General features: G+C 38.2%; 1 protein-coding gene across 7 annotated transcripts in view; it reads right to left on the minus strand.

Moving 5' to 3' along the window:
• Nucleotides 1-22,926, minus strand: part of Pde1c (phosphodiesterase 1C) — a 576,741-nt gene that overhangs the window by 60,391 nt on the left and 493,424 nt on the right. For all 7 annotated transcript variants that reach the window (XM_010628348.2, XM_033757619.1, XM_010628349.2 and 4 more), the window contains 3 exons: nucleotides 12,835-12,916; nucleotides 9,330-9,450; nucleotides 7,372-7,547 (listed from right to left, as the gene is read on the minus strand). In XM_010628348.2, coding sequence (XP_010626650.1) covers nucleotides 7,372-7,547; nucleotides 9,330-9,450; nucleotides 12,835-12,916 — 379 coding nt within the window. The remainder of the gene's footprint in view (nucleotides 1-7,371; nucleotides 7,548-9,329; nucleotides 9,451-12,834; nucleotides 12,917-22,926) is intronic.

Consider the following 22,926-nt stretch of genomic DNA (forward strand, 5'->3'; position numbering starts at 1 on the left):
TACACCCTTCATTTCAGGTTTGTGCTGTTACTGAAGAGTTCCCTGCTAGGTAAATTGGCTCTGGCAGACCTACATCCTAAACAGCTCCTCCCAGCAGAAAACAAGTCATCCCCAGGAAAACTGCAACCTAACTTTCTCGCCAGAAAGCTCACCTGCTTATAGTTCTTTCCGCCTCTAGATTCAAACCTGCCAATCAGTTCCACCCTTGTTACTAACACCATCCTATCACCCACTTACACACGATGCTCTCCCAAACCCTTATAAAGCTCACCTCAACTGGGTTCACTCTCTCTTGCTATTTTTCCAGATAGCCCAGCAGCTCTTTCCCCCCAATAAAGCCCAAGGGTGCTCCTGTTTCAGCTTGTCTTCTTTCATTCTGGTGCTGAAACCCGGGAAGGCAACAGTCAGGATTTCACCATGATCTCCTGCTGGTCAGGTTGATTGGCCTCCCAGCCTTCCTTCTTGAACCCTGCCAGACAAGCACCTGACCAGAGGCCCTTCACCTTTGCCGTTGTTGACACCCGCATCCACAAGGGTCCCTAATCTCCGGATCAGCCTCTCTCTCTTGGTCCTCTGTTCCTCTCTCAGAAAATCCTATCACTAGGTCAGACAGACTCATCGTCCAACAGCCAGGACTGCCACCCCTGGGGGGTGCCCCATCTGTCTGGCTCTCTCACTCTCTCTCTGGAGATTGTCAAAGGGGTCAAGGACACTTCTCCCTTTTGCCCTTCTCCTCAGGAGCTGATACTCACCTACACATCTGGCCCTCCCACTGGCCAGGAAATGGAACACTCAATTCGAACATTTTGTGAGACCTTTATAATTTTTGCCAACACAATGGCAAATGGTTTTAAGTCCCCTACATGCAGGCTTTCTCTTACCTTCATACCTGCCCCCCCTCTGTCATCTCGGGCCACCTTTCAGATTCTCCTTGCTCATGCTGCACCACCAGTGACCCCAATCCCTGCCCAGAGGCTGACGTGTCTGCCTTTGAACCAGCGGATCACCCCCCCCCCCCCAGCTCTCCCTCCCCACAGTGCTCACTCACCACATCCAAAGCCACCCCGCCCCCCTCACACAGGAGCGTGATTTAACACCTGGCCTCCTCAGCTGCACAGGTGACCCCCTACTGCTGTGTTTCCTCTTTCCCCCATTGCTATATTACACAACAGGCTGCAAAGATAGGGGAGACTTTTAAGTTCCTACACCCACTGCTCCATCTGCTCTTCCTTCTTCAGCTTCCCCAGAGGAGAAAAAGAAGCAAGACTTTGAAAAAGAAAGTAAAACCCTCTCCAGGCCCTGCTCATTTACATATCAACAACTTGTTGGGCAGGCTGCATTACCAAGAAATTTCATCTGGCCCTACTGTTTTCTACATAAAGATTGAAAAATAAAATAAAAGGTTTTAAAACAATTCAAAGAAAATGTAATGCTTAAGATCAGAGCTCAAAGACCAACTGCTATGTTATAGCTCAGGGGCAGCTACAGACTGCTTGTTCCATATTAAAATAAGCTGCGATACCATGCAGGCAGGAGAATCTTTAAAAAAAATCAAATTATAAATTCTGGCTAATTGACAAATGTACCTGTTGTCTTCAAATTAAAGTAATGTTTGACTAGTGTTTGGTTTCCAGATGTTTAACTGATGTATTTAAAGTATTTCTTTTACATTGCAAATTCTTGAATTGTAATTATAGGGTTAACTTGCCCTTCTTTATCCTTTCTCCTTACAGACTTCTGAGAATAACTATAACACAATATTATGCTGCTGTTCTAATACTAGCTTGTTACAAAAGATTACAACTACAGGTATAAAGTGCTTTTATTCCTTTTGATTCTAATTACAAGATATCTTTGTTAACTGACCTACAAAAGTTTTGACCAGTCTTAATTAAAAGAGATGTTATAATTCAGTTGGCCAAATATTTTTGAGTGCACTCTAGTTTCATAAATTGTCTTATATGTGTGCCTGTGTCCATCCAATTATTTGTGTTTGTCCAACTGTATTTTTGATGTGTTATTAAAGTATGCCTTCCTTTTCTCCCAGGTTGCCAGCTCATCAAAAGACATTAAACATTACTTTTGATTGTAAAACATATTGCTGTCTACATTCTATAACTCAACTATTTTTTATTGGTTATAAATAAATTGTTGATTTTTACAATCTTGTTTTTACAGGTGATATAGAAAGGAAATTGTCAAGGTAATTGAATAAAAACTTTTGGGTTTGGGGGGATGGCTGGAGGATGGGACTTCCCTTGATGTAAAGAGAAGCAGTTGCTCAGAAAAATTTATTCTGGTCTTTGTTCACTATGGGAGCTCCAGTAACTTTCATAGCTTTATGGGAAGACACACCCCCAATGAATACTATCTAAATGTTATTATAAAATGTTTGCATTGGTTATCATCAAAGGGTTGAGTTCTAAATATGTTATTGTGATATGCTTATACTGGTCATCTTCAAAATGTAAAATTTTCTGTGGAAAAAACAAGGTGTTATTAAAAAAAATCCTTTCGGTATGAAGCTATATTACAGAACATAAGGTTTCATATAATTGTAATAAATATTATTGATACGTTTCTGGTGTACAAAATGTATTCATGTTTTCTGACTATACAGGTCTTCCAACATATTGTTTATGGCAATAACCTCCTTTTGATCCAGTTATTCACCCTTCTCTTTTGCTACTCATGATAACAGGTACATTTATAGGCATACTTAGATGGCATCCTATCAGAAGGTTATAAGTAGGAGTTTTCTGTTTTTTATGTGTTTTTGGAAGGGACCATGTTTAACAATGGCTATTTTATATCAAGATGGACATGTAAGTCTGTTAGAAAGATAATGTTATCATGATTGTCATGCTAAAATATTATTATAATTATTATATGTGGCTCCTCATCCAAAGTTTTTTCGTTTAATATTCTACAGGAAGTCAACTACTAGAACAACCATGACTGATAAAAATAATAGTACTCTAACTATATTTTAGATTCCAAAATGCTTGCTATCCAGATAAAACTGTAATAGTTAAGCTCATTGCTCCTACTGCACTAATGTCACTGATCTTCTCTTCTGGGTGTTTAACAACTAAACTTTGGAGACCAAAACTAGAAAGGTAACTGTGCTAAGAGGACTGCCAATATTTTTGCCCTAGCCCCTCAAGATCAACAAAGAATCCAGGACATGAGGGAACCTTTTCTATGGGATCCTACATCTTTGGTAAGTCACCCAACCTCCTGAGCAGGGAGATTGCTGGACACCAGAGGACAAGTATACCATGTCCCAAATGAGGGTCACAAAGAGGGGAAAATCTCCCGTGATTTCACTGAAAGCAACATGGTCAAGCAAGGCCTTGACCCATGCTGATGGCTGATGCTGACAGAGGAGCTGAGAGGCTCTATGCATGGTTGCAAAATAATGACTTAACTGACCTTGATAGATAGAAAGATGTTCATATTGATTGACACAAGTCTCACTTTAGCTTGATCTTAAACAACCAGCAGAAAAGAATAACCAAAAGAGTTTTAAATAATGCCATAATAATAAAACTAGGTATAAAAAGAGGCTCCAAGAATCAACATAGTGAAAATGGACATACTACCAAATCTGCTAGACAAATTCAATGCAATGCCAATTGAAATTCCAACACTATATTTCACAGAACTAGAAAAAAGAATCCAAAAATTCATTTGGAACCATAAGAGACCTAGAATAGCAAAAGCCATTCTAGGCAACAGACACATGTCAGTGGGTATAACAATTCCCAATTTGAAACTATACTACAAAGCCACTGTGATAAAAACAGCATGGTACTGGCAAAGAAACAGACCTGAGGATCAGTGGAACAGATTGGAAGACACAAAAACAAATCCAGATGTACTCAGCTAGCTACCTCATCTTTGACAAAGGAGCTGACCATCCTCACTGGAGGAAGGATGGCCTCTTTAATAAATGGTGTTGGAAAAACTGGATCTCAACCTGCCAAAGATGAAAACTATACCCTTATCTCTCACCAAGCACTAAATTAAAATCCAAGTGGATTAAAGATCTAAATATTAAAACAGAAACACTAAACTTGCTGGAAGATAAGTTAGGCAGAACTCTTGAAGACACTGGCACAGGAAAAGATTTTATGAACAAATCCTCAGTAGCACGGGAACTAGCAGAAAGAATCAATAACTGGGATCTCATCTTATTAAAAAGCTTCTGCACTGTAAAAGAAACCATCAACAGAACTAAGAGACAGCCTACAATGTGGGAAAAAATTTTTACCAGCTGCTCCTCAGACAAAAGACCATTATCTAGAATATATAAAGAACTCAAAACAATTAGTCCTCCCAAATATAAAGATCCAATTCAAAAATGGGCATCTGAAATGAACAGACATTTCTCAGACAAAGAAGTAACAGCAGCAAGAAAATATATGAAAAAATGTTCCACATCACTGGTCATTAGAGAGATGCAGATGAAAACAACACTGAAATTCCACCTCACCCCACAAAGAATGGCTGCCATCAAGAAATCAACTAATAACAAATGTTGGCGGGGTTATGGGGAGAAAGGAACCCTTCTCCATTGTTGGTGGGAGTGCAGACTGGTGCAACCACTATGGAAATCAATATGGAGATACTTCAAAGAGCTGGGACTAGAGGTTCCATTTGACCCAGCCATCCCTCTGCTGGGTATCTTTCTAAAAGAATTAAAAGAATCATATCACAGTGACATATGCACACCCATGTTTATAGCAGCACAGTTTGTAATAGCTAAAACTTTGAAACAGCCCATTTCCCCATCAGTTGGAGATTGGATATAGAAGATGTGGTTTTTCTATACAATGGAATACTACTCAGCCATAAAGAATGAGAAATTAGATTCATTCATAGGAAAATGGATACATATTGAGGATATACTCCTAAGTGAAATAAGTAAGTCACACATGTGTAAATACCGAATAGTTTTTCTGTTGTGAATAAACTGTAATAGTACATAAGATCTTAATGAGATAACTGACATTGTGAAATGGGAAGAAAAGGGCTAAAGGTGTAGGGAAAGTGGGAAGGGTAGGGGAAAGGGAATAAAGGAAATGAAAAAAATATGAGAAAATGAAAAAATGGAAATAAAGTGTTTGTAAATGGGGAGGGGAGGAGGCAGTGAAGGGAGGACAGGGACAAGGGGAGAAAATGAGAATCAAGACCTATCATGTAAAGGTACAAGATCCCAATAATGAATGCAACTGTACTTATTGTATAACTAAATTGTATCAATAAACTCAATAAAAAAAGAGGCTCCAGTCACTGATCTCTTCTGGCAGTTTCCAGTAGCTGACCATGGTTATGGACCATTAGGAAAAACTATGGTAAAATCTACAAATGCTCAGCTAGAGTTTTAAATTTCTTAGTGAGATTTGTTCTTCAAATTGTCTCCTCTTACAGCTGAAACTAGAGAGACTTATGACAAGGTATCAGACTTATAGATGACCTTTATTAATGAAAGAATCTAAGAGCCAACAGGTTATAATCTCTTACTATTTCAGTACTTAAGTGTGACTTTCTCCTCACCTGTGCTCATGTTTAGATCTTTCATGCTTTAATTTCTTTAAAAATCTTGTTTATTCTTGCCTAGAGGCTGCCAAATTCAAAGCGATCATACAGATAATATCAACAACAAATGTGCTAGACATTTTTTTTTAACCAATATCCACCATCTTCTTTTTTTTTTTTTGGTACTGGGGTATTTTTAAACCAATATCCACCATCTTCTTTTTTTTTTTTGGTACTGGGGTTTGGACTCAGGAGCTTGTGCTTGCAAGGCAGGCAGTGGCGCCATTGAGCTAAATCCCTGGCAATATCCACCATCTTAATAAGCGTGCCCTTCCTGTACTCCCTTTTCTAATGAAGCTGAAGTTCTGGCAGGAATAGGCATAGGGGTCCCAGGAATCTCAACATCAATACATTTCTATTACTACCTATCCCAAGAACTAAATGAGTATATATAAAGGTAGCTGATTCACTGGCCACTCTGCAGTCTCAAATCAATTGGCTGGCAGGTATGATATTCCAGAATAGACAGGCCCTGAACATGATAACAGCAGAACAGGGGGAACATGCCTCCTATTAGGAGAAGAATGTTGGTACTTTGTAAACCAATCTGGTATTGTTGGAATCAAGATAACGGAAGTCAGAGTTTTCTATGCAGAAAAAATGTAGGCAAGACTTAGACGTGACTACATTCTCTTTCAGGATATTCTGACCAATGGCTTTCACGGCTTCTTCCTTTCCTGGGTCCCCTCACTAGTCTCTGTATAATCCTACTTTTCTGACCTTGTCTGTTCTGTTTTTTTCAAAATTTCTTGCAGGAGACTCTGTGGGCCTTTACCAACCAGAAAGAATGTGAACTCATCATGGTTGGTTACCAGCCCCTTGTCACAGAGCACCACACCACTGTCACATAAAACCCTATCTGTCACCCCAGACCCCTATCAATGCCCCCTTGACAGCAAGAAGCAGACACAGAAAAAGAGACCTTCGCCCCTATTCCATAATAACAAGAATCTGTAATAATAAGAGTTCCTTGCTAGATAAAATGGCTCTGCCAGCCCCATATCCTAAATGGCTCCTCCCTGAAGAAAATAAGTCACTCCAAGACAAAGTGCAACCTAACTTTCCCACCACAGAGCTCTCCTGCTTATAGTCCTACCCAGCTCTAAGTTCAAACCTGCCAATCAGTTCCACTCTTGTCACTAGCATCAACCTATCACTGGCTTACACACGATGCTCTCCCAACCCCTTATAAACCTCACCCTAACCAGGTTCGCTCTCTCTTGCCATTGTTCAGGGTAACCCAGCAGTATCATCTCAGATAAGTGGTTCTATATTCAGAGCAACAAGTGAAGGGAACTTGTGAATACAAAGATAAAAACGAAAATAGGAAAATGAAAGTTCCTTATATCCCAGCATAATAGCCAAGATGACTTTTAGAGGGCTTTATTAAGGTAAAAGAAGAAATAAAGTCCTTACTGTTTTATGATATAACATGAAATGAGAATAATAAGACAGTTCAGAAATTCAAAAATAATAACACTCATAACCTTTAGAATCTTCATAGAGGGAAAAGGAGTTCAGCCACATCATACAAGGCTATGATGTTAGCAGGATTGGAGGTCTGCCTCTTTTCCCCATGCATTCAGTATTATACATAATGAAGATCAAAAGACGAGAGATTAGAATACTTGGTGAACTTTAGTAGCCTGAGCAATTGTGCTTTATTTGCAATGACTATAAATTGGGAAAGACACCCCCTTACTATTTGAGTGGCTGCTAAGTGGTTTGGGCAGGTGTCCTGGAAGACTGCTCCCCACAGCACATTACCTTTGGGCACCTTGGCTCTCCATCTCTCCCGATTGATGTGCACCACTTCTGTCCAGGTGGCTTTAAAGCCCTTATAGTCAATAGGGATGACAGAATTATTGATGGGGGCACTTCCTTCTGACCCAGAGCTCTTGACACCCGATCGCTTTGCATCTGATGAACTGATGTTGTTCAAACTAAAGAACACACAAAAAAATCATACAAAAGAGGAGCATTAGTGTTTAAAACTGTATGCAATGCACAAGCCCAAGAGAAAAGTGAGTGTTACTCATTGAGGCACTGTCATGAAATTTCTGGATCTGTAACAGGTGAGAAACTGCAAATTTTCAACAGGAAAAATATCAACCCCTCACCCTCCGAGCTTTGATATTTCTCATTGTCTTCTGTTGTTTGATCTCTTTTTTTCCCCAATAATCAAAATTCCCTTCATGAAATTTCTCTCTTCACTGAAACAGATGAATTTGAACTTAAACTTCTACTTGTTCCAACAGCTCATCCATATGCTTCTACAATGACCACTTTTTCAAGTTACCCAGTAATTTGGTCCTTTTTCTCCCCAGCTCAACCCTTCTTCTGGACTTAAGATCATTTTGATCCTGGTTCCCTAAATAAGAGAGAAGGGATAATATCCTTATGTTGGTTGGAGAAAGTGAAGACGAACAGAGAGCTTAGAGATTTTGTACCTGATCACACTAAGAACCTTACTTTAAATGAACAGTACTTTACCTTTCAAAAGTGGGTGTGACTTTACAAAGTACAAGGTACTTTCCTTCTAACAAAGTATCTCATGGCCTAAGGGTTGACTGACTTGAACACAAACCACTGAATGACAATGGAGGCGGACTGGACAAGTGGGGTTTCAGCCAGGCCTTAAAGAGCCACTGGGACTATGAGGCCTGGGACAGGGGCTTCTATCCTTTTTGCTAGTAACTTTAATGGGGTTTTATCCATCCTGAGCATCTCTGGGGTCCCAGTGTCTTAATCGTCCCTGAGCATCCCCTCTCCCATTTACTTTCTCTGTTCTTTTCTTTTTCCAATTCATTCTATGTTCTTTCTCCTTTATGAGGAAGCCTAAGTTTGGGATGGAGGAGGAGAGGCCTCAATCCTAGTAGTTGGTAGAAATAGTAGGAGTCACAGTAATAGTGGCCACAGCAGCAATAGTGGCGTTAGTAGGGTGGTAGCACAGGGGTGGCAGTAATAGTAGATGGAGCAGGAGCAGTAGCATTGTCAATAAAGACTAAATGGGAGATTTACTGTGGCTAGCACTTCCTCTGTATTAGAACCTACATGCGCACACACATTTGATCTTTCCAGCAAACTATAAGAATTATTATAATCCACATTTTCTCTGATGAGGAAATTAAGGTGACTGAAAACATTCAGGTTTTTATTTTTCTACTTCATTCTCTTCCTAAATTAAGAAATGAAAGTCAGTTTTATTTCTCGTAATTGAGAGGTGTTATGAACATGAAGCAATTTTCTAAATGTAATTACTACATACTGCAAACATATACTAATATTTTAAAAGGAAACAAAGAATAAATACTCCAAAAACCACTGATGGAAGATGGAAAGGACATTAATTAGCTTTCTGTAACTGACAAAATATATAACAATAACAACTTAAAAATATATCTCTAGTCAGTGTTACTGTCTTTTGGTGCCATCTGGGACCAGTGGGTAAAAGTACAGTGATTGGTGTTGCTGTTGGAAAAAGCTAAGAGGGAGCAGGCAATCAGGACCTGCCTGTCATAATTTGGAACTTGGTTACCCCTTACAGGGCAGCCGGAGAGTACAGACACTACAATTTTAATTCCTCTGAGAAAAAGAAAGAGGCAGAAAAAGTCCTTCTGAGAAGAAAGTAATACAGACATCATTATGAAATCCCACCACCATTCCCAGGAGAACTCTACCCTCATGTACAGGCTGGACCTGAGAACCCAAACTTCTTTACTGACCTAGATCGTCTCTGTCCTGTCCCACCAGTCTGGGAGGGTTCATCGATTAAGGGACTCACGATCTTTTCAGTCATATCTGTGAGCACAGTGAAGGTGGGTTCCACAATGAAATCAATGAAACCTGTGGAGAAACAGCAGTGCCTTAGAGGAGGAGCTCCAGGGTAAATGGGGCTTTTCTGTATTTTCCAGTACAAACTGATAAGTCTTTCTGGTCTTAAAAACAAATTCATCTGCAAAGGAGCTCAAGAAGTGTTTAAGAGTCCATCAGTCTTATCCATTTCATAAATTCTTTGAATGTGATGAGTCAGTTCCATTGTTTATACCTCATTTTCTTATGACTTTTTAACACAAAATTCAATTAATTGCTTTAAAAAATATATATAACACCTGCTATGTAACAAGCATTATGGTAGGAATTGTGTAAAAGACTAAGATCAATAACAAAACTTGCTTGCCCTTGATGAATTTATAGGAGATTAAATAAGCACAAGAGTGACCCACTAGAACACATGGAGGGTGAAAGGAGAAGCCCAGATGCAGGGTCCTGGGAAGGGAGAGGGGACATTTCCCTTTCTCAGAAAGGCCTGGGAACAGCTTCATGGAGGTTGTGATGTTTGAGCTGAGCCATTCCTCCAGGAAGATGTGACCATAATTCTGGGTGCAGAGAGATGGAATAAGTGAGATAGTAGATGTGAGAAACAGTGAAGGAGATGTAAGACAGATGACTGGAGGTTAGGGACTCTCAGAATTAGGGAGAAAAAGCTTTGGAAGGAAAGTCATCAACAGCTCGGGGACAGAGAGTCTTTGGGGTTGGGACCTGAGGGACACTATAGGCCTTTGAAGATGTCTGGGCATCAAAACACTAAGATCTTTTCAGATGTTCCTTAGAAAAGTCAATGGAGCAGGATGAATGAGAAAGGAATGAACATGAGAGACAGGATGGGAAATCATGATAGAAGCTTCTACAACAGCTCAAACAGAAGGTAAAGAAGGTAGGAACCACAGCCACTGTACGGTAGAAATGAAGGAGATGGGACCACTTCTGTGGAGATTCATCCAAGATGCTCCAGCAACAAAGCAGGGACTACCAGGAGCTGGGAGGAGAAAGATGATGGGTTTCCATCTGGTGACTGAGGTACAAGGGCACATTGGATAAAGGAAGACAAATAGAATTGAAAGAAAAGGGCTGGAACCTGGGACAGTGGTCATAACTAGAGTGAGGGTCCTAACTGGAGAGTCTGAGCTACACCTCAGTTCTGATTGAGCATCTCTGCCCTGCAGTCCTGCAGGAAGCATCCAACTGTTCTCCTTATCTCTAGTCTCACTGAAAACCCTCCACAAAATCCTCCAGGCTACTGCACGAGAAATGTTTATAAAATAAGGAAGGGTCAGCAAACTTTTTCTGCAAAAGATAGAATGTTATTTAGTCTTTGAAGGCTATACCATTTGTATCAAAACCAGTCAACTCTGCTACCTCTAGTACCAAAGCAGCCACTGACAGTAAATGAATGGGCCCAACTGTGCTGTATAAAAACTTTATTTGTAAGAACACGTAGTGACAAGTGATATATGCATAGCCATGTTTATACTGGCACAGTTTGAAATAGATAAATCTTAGAAACAGCCCAAATACCCATCAACTGACAAATGGATAAAGAGAATGTGTTTTTTTATACAATGGAGTACTATTCTGTCATAAAGAAGGTTAAGCTGGAGACATTCATAGCTAAATGGCTGTACCCTGAGACCATATTCTTAAGCAAAATAAATAGGACAGGCATGTTTAAATACTGCATTGCTTCTCTGGTGTGAGAAGCCGAAAGTGGAAATAAGGCCTAAAATGTAGGATACTGGAAAATGGGAAGAAAACATTCAAATGGGAAGGGGAACAAAGGTGGGGGAAAGAGAAAGGAAGGAAGGGACAAAAATGTGAAAACAGAAGGAAAAAGGGAAATAAAGCTTTTGTGTATAAAGAGGGCAGGGGTGCTTGAGGGAAGAAGGGAATGGAAAAAAGAGACAGGAGGTATTGTGCACAGGTGCAAATTCCCTATGATGAGTTTTACCATTATGTATGGCTACAATGTACCAATAAATGTTTTGGTATTAAAGAAAAAAAAAAAGAACAGGTGGTGAGTCAGATTTAGCCCACAGGCTAAAACATGAACTTGTACATTTTAAACTTTACATACAATTTTCTAGATATGACCTTATTTCTCATAGGAAAGTATATGAATGTGCTATTATTAGCATAATATAAAATCTGGACTCCATCTTCTTTCCAGACACGTCCTTTCCTGCATCCACTCCCTGTCCACGGCCCCTATGCCATATGGCACTATTAAGAATTCACTGGCTGTGCAAGAAAGGTTTTAATTCCTCCACTTTGTAAATGCCATATACCTGATCTGGAATGCCCTCCTACTCAGCCCTAATTCAAGTGTAACATGTATCACTATTTCTCCAAAACAGTGACTGATTTCCTCCTAGGATGCAACTCAAATCTTATCCTCAATAAGATTTTGTGGACCACCCGGGACTAATGGATCACACATTCTGTTCTGTATTCTACTGTGTTATCTTCCAAGTTTTAATTTAACACAGATTTTTGTTTTCCTAACATCTTGCCTACCCATACCAGTTTAATGTCTTTGAAAGCAGATACCATTTAAATTTGCATCTGTCTTTAACATCTATTTAAATGCCTACCAGCACCCAATATTTAAAAAGGACTCAACAAATATTATAAAGAAACATCAGGCCAGGGATTTAGCTCAGTGATTCCGCCACCTGTGTCCCAAGCGCAAGGACACAAGTTCAATCCCCAGTATCAAAAAGAAAAGAAAAAGAAAGAAAGAAAGAAAATGACTCCAAACAAAAACAAAATAATCAATAAATATTTTTTAAATTTATTTTTTAATGATTTCAGGCTCTTCAAAGTTGTATGTTTGGCAATGGTACCTACTCCCATACCTGAGGGTTTTTTAATGCTAAATATTGGTGTTTAGCAGAAAAAAAATTATGCTTACAAAGTGTTTATAAAAAGGGAGAAAATGAGGAAGAGAAGAGGAAAGAAGGAAAGAAATCAGGAAGAAAACATTTTACAAGAGCCACTCTTGAAAGTAGGACCCTCCAGAAAATGGGATCCCCTGAACGGTTCTAGAAAAAATGACAATGATGAGAAATACCATAGCACTTCTCAGTATGACATTCAAAAGGAAGAGCCCGAAGCAGAAGGTGCCTCCTGACAGTGATACCTGTCATCTCCATGTAAAGGTGAAGCCTCTTTAACTCTTTCCAGGAAAAGACAGAGAAACCAGAAGGTCCCCAGGAACCAGCTAATTCTAAGGCTAAGAATGATGTGTCTCCATCACCCTAAAGCTAAAACCATAAGCACATCATGGTAGGTGGAGCTAGTGATTCTGGCCCCAGCCATAGAATTCCTGGGAGCATATGAACTTCCTTTCATCTGGTAATTTGTTCTATTCAGTGGTCGGCAAACACGTACCTACTTGCGACTGAGCAACCATGGTGGACTTTCTGTCACACAGAGGAGAAAAAGGCAGCCCCAGCTCCGCTTCTCTATCACCCTGGAAAAACAGAAGGTCACAGTAAATTAAAAACAGCAGGCTGAGCCACCCAGATTTTATTTAGCAACTTCAGCTGCCAGTAAGGCCGCTGGTCTTTATTTTAATTATTACAATTACATTATGTAATATGTCCTTATGGCACTGACTCCTCTGTATAAAAGATTCCAAGTGGCTGAACCCTCTGGAGGACAAGCATTTCATCCAACTGCAAGGGCTCATGCTGTTGTGAACAAAGCCTCATTGGGCAGGAATGGGGTCCCTATGGAAAAGGAGGCAACAGGCCATGTGTTCTATGGTTTGCAGCCAACACTGTAATCAGAATTGCTGCATGTTTTCAAGCTTTCCTGTGTCTATCTGTGACATTTCTGAGGTCACTGAACCTTTCCCAGCTGTGGGCAATATCCAAATCTCAAATTCAAACTAGATTGATTTGGTTTTGTGTCCTAAAGCTTTCTGAAGACACATACGACTGCAGTAAGAGCCTCAGTGTTCTTAGCCCCAGGACTCAGTCTACAGTAGAAAGTGGACTAGAAAGAAAAAAGAGAAAAGCTGGGCAGGATGGCACATGACTGTAATCCCAGCACTCTGAAAGCTGAGGCAGCACGATCACAAGTTGGAGGCCAGCCTGGGAAATTCAGAGACTTGGTGAAACCCTATCTCAGAATAAAGAATAAAAAATAAAGTCTGGGGATATGGCTCAGTGTAAAATCCTGAGTTCAATCTCCAGGTTAAAAAAAATTTAAGAAGAAATTAGATAGTAATAAATAAAATAATATATCCTGACCAATATATTCTTGGTCCCACCAAAAGCATCAGGGTAATAAATACAATAAATAAGAAGTAGGGAAAGTCTAACTGTTCATGGAGATATTAATTACCTAATTCATTCGTTCATTTATTTATATTTTGAAGTACTAGAAAGTGAACCCAGGGGCTGCATTTCTAGCCCCTTTTATTTATTTTTAAATTATTTTCAATGTTTGTTTTTTATAAGACATGTTTGCAGTACATAATGTTTACATTCCTGGTGGGGAATCAGTATATATACATAGTATACTTTAATTCTTTTTACACCAGTTCCCTCCCCTTCTTCACCCCTCTCTCCACCTTTTGGTCTCCTTCCCATTTGCAAAAGATCTATTTCCCTATTTCCTATTATTTTTTATTATACATTTTATTTATAGTGTGGGTTTCTCGAATAAAAGAAACCATGCAATATTTAAGCTTGCACATCTGATTTATTTCATTTAACATTATTTTTGAGACAAAGTTTTCATTAAGTTGTCCAATGGGGACTTAAGCTTGGAAATCTCCCTAGGTGCCAGGATTAAGTGTGTGCATAACCAAGCCTGGTGATGAAGATGATTTTTACAAAGATGAACCAGAAGCTCAGTACTTCAGCCACATCTGGAGGACAGCAGAAAGTAAGTGACTCTTCTCCCAGCAGTGAGGTTGTGCTTTCCTTTTACTAGGAAAGAACCTGCTCAGCACAATAACTGAGATCTGTGCTTGAGTACTGTTTTTCTCCTGCCTGATGTGTGATCCCAGAAAGGTCACTGTCCCTAAATCTCTATTTTATCATCTCTTAAATATGAAATCATAACCCCTACAAAATATGGTGATGATGAAGATGAAATGAGAAAAGTTTGTGTAAGTAATTAAAAAAAAGAATTATCACTGTTTCCAAATAGGAAACTATATTTAAAGTCAGATTTGAAAAATACTCAGTGATTCTGTTCCATTTAATACACTCAACTACAATAAATATTGCCACTAAATGAGTAGTAAATGAAAGATTATAACAAGCTGCCATCAGACCTAGCGAAAAAATGGAAGGTTGCTTCTTTTTAAGGCATGGTACCAAGAACGAAGAGCGTTGCCTCACACTCCACTGAAAGGACGGAAAAGGAGGGGCATCAAAGGAAACTCAACAGCAGGTCAGGTGGGAGATGGAGACGACCAAGGGCCTTGGGAACAATCCTCAAGTGGCTTGTTCCTTCTGCACCCTTTACTTGTATGTAAACACCCACACCATGGAACACAGAGCTCCTCTGGTCCCAAGGATGTGCTGCTGAGAAGCACTCTTTTTTAAGTGGCGTGAGAAAAATGATTTGCTCTTGGGCTATTTCCAACTGGGCAGTAGGAAGAAAGGGAGAATATTTTTGACATAAATTCTAGTGTTACAGATAATTTAGTGGGATAGATCAGCTACAACAATAAAAACCTCATTTTCTACATGACAGGGACACAAATTGCTTTGCTGGTACCTTTTAATGGGGCAGGTGGAGACGGGGAGGTACTTAACTATTAAGGTTTAAGCATTAGTTTGGACCTCATTACTGAAAGGTTGCATGGTATTAAACAATTTCTAAATTCACAAATTTGCACATACCCTAAGCTATAAATCTGTATTTAATTGAGCTGAGTAGACTCAACTATTAAAACCCCATTTTAAAACAGCCATCATTGAATTCCCTTTGGAATATAGATACATTTATGAGTTGAAAAAATATGCTCTAAGTTATTTGGCGGAATGGACATCTGCTGGTGAATCTAATGTGGCAGATCACACGATATATATTAAGGCTTCACAGCTACTGGCCCTTGTGGAATTACTCAGACACATTGCTCTTTATTGAAGAAATCAACATTTTCAAAAAGCTTTGGCTGTCACAAATCATTTTTTTTCTTGCAGGACAGTTCAGAAAAATATCATTCCTTGGTGGGTACTAAGACAGACGACTAAGTCAAATAGTGCGGATGAAGAAGGCAGATAATGAATATTTGTCGAGTCAGTGAAAAGACTAATTTGTTTAGAAACATGTTCCTTTGGCTATTCTGGCATTTATGACAGACAAGTTAGAGAGGAACTGGGCAGGGAGCTGCTAAATGAACTCCGATCCTTCTCCTTCACCTCTGATTCGCACAGCAGGTCTACACTGCCCAATTTTCTTCTAGTTAGCACTACATAATAAGAGAACAAGAGAAGGAGACTGCCTTTTTAACCCCAGTTTACACAGGTATCAAATCTCCTGTACCTCCTACTTTTCTATGCCCTTTCCCCCTGTGCTTCCTTCACCTAGTCAAGCACTTTTGGAAGCCTTATAAGCAGACATCTCTGCTTATCAAAGGACTACCCAAGAGTCAAGAGACACTTGTTCTGTGGTTTATGTAAGTGGGCGATAACTGGCATTCATGTGTACTGTTATACGTTTTGAAGTTTGTTACTGTGGCAATATGTAAGCAAAAAACACTTCAAAAGAAGCAAGTCCCTCCTGAACTGGAACTTCACAGGGAAAATAACATCTATCAATCTGAAATCATCAAAAGGCATGCAAGTGATATTTCAAGTGAGCCCTTTTAGATGGAATGAAAGAAAGTAATGTTAGGAGTCAACAAAAGAATCAAGCTGAACAAAATGCAGCAATATAATCTCCTTCCCCAGGGGAAGAAAGCCCAAATATAAGGTATGAGAAGAGCTTTGTGAATTTGATACAAGATGAGAGTGGGTTTTAACACTACTTCTCAGAAGCTATAACCTCAAAAACAAGGAGAATGAATGAGAAACAGAAATGCAAGCACAGACATAAACACAAGGAAAAATGTATAATCTAAATGGGAACTGTAAGAGCTGTCAAACCTGTGAGTATCAGAGAGGGAGACAGAAAGATGCCGAGAGGCTGGGTACAGAGTAGAGACTGAATTATGATCAACAGCGCAACTGCTACCCACTATTATTTTTGGAAAAAGTAAATGCTAAGACATACACAAACACACAATCACTTCTGAGAAGCCACATAAAACATCAAGGATAGACACATTAGAGTTCTACTGCTCTGATGTCTCCCTGGTACAAATCCTCTGTAAACAACTGATTCGAGGGCTGGGCATTTAGCTCGCAGCACAGCATCTGCCTGGCAAGCGCGAGGTCCTGAGTTCAATTGCTGGTACAAGAAAAAAAAAATAAGTTGATTAGACAAGAACATATTTAACTCAAAAGATAGTTGATAGTTAATAAAATAAAAAGGAAACAGGGATTGGAGAAGGGAAGGAATAGGATAAAGAGAAGAGGGAAAAGGAAAAGAAGAGAGGTAAAACCTGAGGATGACAAGGAAAAGAAAAGATGAAAAAGATGAGAGATAAAAGAGGAGGAGAAAGAGGTACCAGCAGCCAACAAAAGCAAAACCAGAAACAAAACCAAAAAAGTGAAACAAAAAATGTAAAAAGATATCTCAAAGGGGGGAAAAAAGCTTAGGAGTATAACTCAGTGATTGAGCACTTTTTTAGCATGTGCAAGGCTCTGGTCCAATCCCCAGCAGGAGAGAAAACAAGAAGGAAGAAAGAAAGGGAGGGAGAGAATTAGAGAGAGGGAGGAATACAAGGGCAGAAGCGAGTGTGTGTGTGTAAGGAATATCAGAAAAATGGTGCCACCGAGTAATGACCAAACTTATTTGTATGAACAGAAAGACATTCCTTAAATTATCCACAACAAACTCAGAATAGCAAGAGCTAATAGAGCAAGGAAAGTTATAGAAAATATAGATAGTATGGCATTAATGAAGACTGCAATGGAAGTAGCACAAAGAGCTGTTCTGATGAAAATGCATGAGAGACACAGAGGCAGGAACAGAAAATCAGACCACCTAATGGGCAAGAAAATTGTAAGAGAAACAAAAGGCAACTTATGAATAGTTATTTGCCTTAGTAAGAGAACACAACAAGTAGAAAATGAAGACACTAAATGATACAATCAATGTAAGTAGAATCTGTAGAGGAAAAGAATATACCATGTCCCAAGAAAAGCTTATACAGGATAGTAACCAATGTCACTGAGCTTCTGAAAAAAAGAAACCATTCTCATTATATATGTTGAAATTTGCATAACAAAAATTATTTTAAAAAAGAAATAATCCTTAGGGCACATAAGTGAAAAGATCATCATCTATACATGGAAATAATTTCTTCATGGTTCAATCTCTTCATAGCAGCATTCAAGTATGGAAGACATTTGAATAATACTGAAAAAAGACCTCAAGGAAAAATTGACCCCAAGTCATACCCAAGTAAACTTGACCCAGGTACAACAGCAGCAGAAAACCTGCAATCATATATATGTGGTTCCTCAGTGCTTCTAGAAGAAACCATTGGTTAAGGTGGCAAAACTGAAGAGGACCAGGACAAGAACCATTGGAGAATCATGCCTTTTCAATTTGTTTCTTTTCCATCTTTCTGAGTCACTGTTTTGGTTTGTTCTTGAAAGCAATAATACAGGGCCTGGGATTTAGTTCAGTGGTTCTGCTGCTTACCTCTCAAGCACAAGGATCAGAGTTCGATCCCTGGTACCAAAGAAAACATACAGTCCCTAAAATAGAATGCTCATTTTAAAAATTAGGAAAACTTGGGCTGAGGATTTAGCTCAGTGGTACCACCACCTGCAAGCGCAAGGTCCTGAGTTTGATCCCTAGTACCAAAAAAAAAAAAAAGGAAAACTGGGCCAGCAGGTATTTACCTCAGTGGTTCCCCTGCCTGCCTCACAAGTGGAAGGCCCCAAGTACAATCCCCGGTACAAGAAAAGAAAAAAAAAAAAAGGAAAACTTAGAAATAATATAACCAACTAATAATGACAAGGAGTTAATTTTGTCATTAATAAAAAAGGAGGGAAAGGAATTGGGAAGCAAGAAATAACTGGCTTCTCTATCCTTTTATAGATATTGCAAAAACATATCATTTAAGTCTGGTACATAAAGTAATAGGACTATATTTAAATAATCAAGCTACAAACCAGATAAACTAAGTCAGTAACAAAAACCATTCGAAATGAGTGTTGGGGAAGAGATGAGGTAAACAGAAGTTCACTAATTTTTATAAAAGGGAGACATTGCAAACTATCTAAAAAATAGATTTAGTTGTCATTAATATGCTATTAGAAGAACTAAAAAGATGAACTTGAGTCATTTGTAGGAAAATAATGCACCTTCAGACCATAACAGTAAGTAAAATAATGAGACAAATAAGTTTAAATACCGCATGGTTTCTTTTATATGAGAAACCCAATATAAAAAAAGAGAAAAATAAAAGATAACAAAAGTAGGGAGACAGAACTTTCTCAAAGAGGAAGGGGATCAAGAGATGGAGGAGAGGGAAGGGGAAGGGAATCATGGAGAAAGGGATGAAAAGAGAAATTGAGATGTATTATATGCAGAGATCAACTTCCCACAAGGAGTGTAAACATCTACTGCAAACTGTATTAATAAAAAATCTATTTATTATCTAAGTAAAAATAGAAACTTCCACATCATTAGAAATTTATAATGGAGATGGCAGAGATAATATAGTGACCTATTTTTTTAAAAAACATATAAAATATATTAAAATACAACAGCAACTAAGACCAAGAATTATTGTTTTTTGTTTTTTGTTTTTTTTTTTCTTTCTGTTTTGGTAGCAGGGATCAAACTCTGGACTTTGAGCTTGTAAAGGCAGATGGCAGAACCACTGAGCTAAATCCCAGGGCCTCTTTTCATGGATGTTAATTTTAAATAATAAAAGAATTCTAAGACTGGTTTATTTAAAAAATTCAGTTACATTGGATGTTTAAAATACACCCAAGTCAAAATGTATCTGAAAGGTTAAAAGTAAAAAAATACATAAAGACGGTCAAATTCTTAATATGAGTCACATTTTAATTCTAGGAAAAGCATTAAATGAGACAAAGATATGAGCTTTATACAAACAATGGGGACAATAAACTATAAGAATCTAATAGTTACCAATATTTGAGACCCAAATGACAATTAGAATTTAAGAAGCAAAAATTACAGTGCATAAAAGAAAAAATAAACATCTGTCATAATACCTCAAAAATTTAAAAATTATGTATAATAACATAATCAATGAGGTAGATGTGCTTAATTCTGTACCTTGCAAATAAGAAATAAATCTACTTTTTATGAGCCATGAAAATTCATACAAATTGACTATATAGCAGATGATGCACAAATTTAATAAGCTCCAAACAATGAAAAGTCTTTGATCAAATTTCAATGAACAAAAATTAATTCCAAAGCTATCAAATGAAAAATTATAAGCAAATCCCTTTATCTGAATCAACTTGGAAAAAAGAGAAATCAAAACAAAAATTACAGACTATTTAGTGATTGCGAACATACTACATATCAGAACTTGAGATTCTCCATGATTAAAAAAAAAAACTCCTTGCTTTGTATTTTTTAAAAAATCAAGAATGAAAATACATGAATTAAGCATCCTATTTGGAATTTGAAAAACAACAGAGTAAACTGAGGCAGAAGAAATGAGTTGATAAAATTAGAAGAATATTTAAGACATTAAACAAAGAAGAAACAATAAAGCAATTACCACACACAAAAAAACCTTCAATACATTAAATAAGTAGAAATGGAGAAATAAACTACAGACACAGAGGAATGAGAAAAAATGGATGAAATGTTTGCAAAGTGTAAAACTGCACAGCAATAGGAAAGAATGAGCCATAACACTCACAACAAGTTGTATTTACCAAGAAGGCAAATATATTTCTTTAAAGTTAGCTCTTTATTGAAAAGCATCCCATAGCATTGGCTTGGATTTTGTAAAATATGGTTATAAAACTGAAGATGTAACATCCTCTTTCAGCAAAGCAGGGAGGTGTCCATGTGCACTGAGGCTGTGAAATGGCCTTATTTTGAAATATAACACAACTTTCCAAATATAATTTTTAAAAAGACTCAACAGTTGCATTGAGATTTCCCATTTGGACTGTTCAATTCCAAATCTATTGTTAAGAGCTGAGGCAACATTTCTTCTACATAGGCTACTTACTGTGGCTCCTGACATCGGGTAAAAATATTAAGTCAGTAAAAATAATTTACTGAACTATAATTACTAAAAAACAGTTCCAGTCCAGTGAGCTAGCATTCCATTCCAAAGAGGCAAAAAAATCTCAATATGGTTATTTTCCCACTGCCTCCAGTGCATTTTCATTCAATTCCAGCATATGTGTATATACATGCAAACAAGTTTCTTTTATGAAGAGAAAATGTTCACATAATTCATATTTACTTTTTTATAGTTTATAAAATGAATCACTCTCTATATCACATTGATATCAGTTAGTTTTGATCTATCATTTGGCCACAGACAATATTTCTAGCTGTATGAGAGTATTAATGCAAAAGTTATATCAAAGAAAACATCTGACAAAGACAATGGATGTTGGAGAAAATGTTCTCGTTCCTATTAGAAAGACAGCCTGTGGAAAACCAGTTCAAAATAATCCCTTAATGAAGGATGAATTTGCAGAGTCACCCTTGTATAGACATGCAGCAGGGTCAGACCTGTACAGTACTAGCTCCCTGCAAGCCTTCTCACACACCCTTGGATTCCCTTTGAGAATTGTGGGAGACCAAGCAATGACTTTGCGAAGGAAATAACCATATGCAGGACAGGTGAATTTACACAGCTTTGTGATGCAGGTGAGTGCGTGCTGTGCATGTTGCTAGGTACCCATGGACAGAGGGAAGGAAACACAAGGCATTTAATGCTGGAAGGGCTTTTAAAAAATTGGTCCAACCTCACCCTAAATTACCCCCGCAACAACAACAACAACAAAAACGAATCATAGATAAAACTATAGGGCACTAGAGGTGTAATTTGATTAGCTGCTGGCCTCAAACTGGTTGGAAGTAAAACTTCAGTAAAAGGTTTCTGGCTTTTGTTTAGTATGCTGTTAATTCTACGCCTGTTTTATTACCAGCTAGTGTGTAAAACTCCAGAAGCAACAAAATGCATACAGACGCCTTCTACAATTTCTTCATTCAAAAGCAAATTATAAGAATAAAAATAACAAAGGGTAATTCACTTCCAAAAATCTAGTAACCAGTAGTGTGCTGATTTGACTGTGTTCGCCAAACTGCACGTGTTATAAACTTATTCCCAAAGTCACATATTCACGGTATTTGGGGGTGGAGCCTTTGAAAGATAATGAGAATTAGATAAAATCAGCAGAGTAGGGTCCCCACGATGCTACTAGAGGCTTTATAAGAGGAAGACAGACCCTCTCTCAAAAGCATGACTGTTTTGTGATGTCCTCCACCATGTTATCATGCAATTAGAAGGCCCCCTTAAAGCCGGGCATGGTGGCACACGCCTGTAATCCCAGCACTCGGGAGGCTGAGGCAGGAGGATCTCTGTGAGTTCGAGACCAACCTGGGCTACATAGTGCGTTCCAGTTCAGTCTCAACTACATAGTGAGACCCTGTCTCAACCTCCCACTCAAAAAAAAAGAAGGCCCCCTTACCAGCTCCATGAATTTAGACTTCCTAGCTTCCAGAACCATGATCTAAATAAATCTATATTCTTTATAATGATCCAATCTTAGGTATCTTGCTATAGCAACATAAAGTAAAATTTATCGCTTGTCACTTTAGGGGATGGGGTGAGCCTGGTTTTGCTAAGCATTTTTAAAGCAATGTATACAAAGACAACACAATCCTGGAACTTAAAATTCAGTTAAGCTTAAATACAATGGGAACAATAGTGTCTACTGCTTCCTGACTCCAATTTGCCACACTTAGTTCTGGAATTTTATATCGTGGGCTTGTTCTCTCAAAAGAAGCACCTGAATAATCATAAAAGAGGTATGAGTTCAGGATTAATAACTTAATCCCACGGGGTAATGCCAAATAAACAGCATGTTGTCAACCCATGAGAGTACGAAGGAAAAGGGCTTCTTGAATGACATTTTGACAAAAGATTGCAAGTAGGAAACACTTTCTTACAATGAGAAATGTGTAAAATAGAAATGTATTTTATCAGGCACTGAGAATCAGACTTTAGGTATGATTCAAAGGCATCTAACTAAAAAGCAAAAAATAGCCCTGAAAACCCCTTCCCTAAAGAAAATAACTATACTCTCAATAGTCTCAATCACAACAGTACTGAAATATGAAATTTCTTTCTTTCTTTCTTTTTTCTTTTTTTTTTTTTTTTTT

This window comes from Fukomys damarensis, unplaced genomic scaffold (assembly GCF_012274545.1).
Source record: "Fukomys damarensis isolate Sample0158 unplaced genomic scaffold, DMR_v1.0_HiC HiC_scaffold_4, whole genome shotgun sequence".
In the NCBI taxonomy this organism is placed as follows: domain Eukaryota; kingdom Metazoa; phylum Chordata; class Mammalia; order Rodentia; family Bathyergidae; genus Fukomys; species Fukomys damarensis.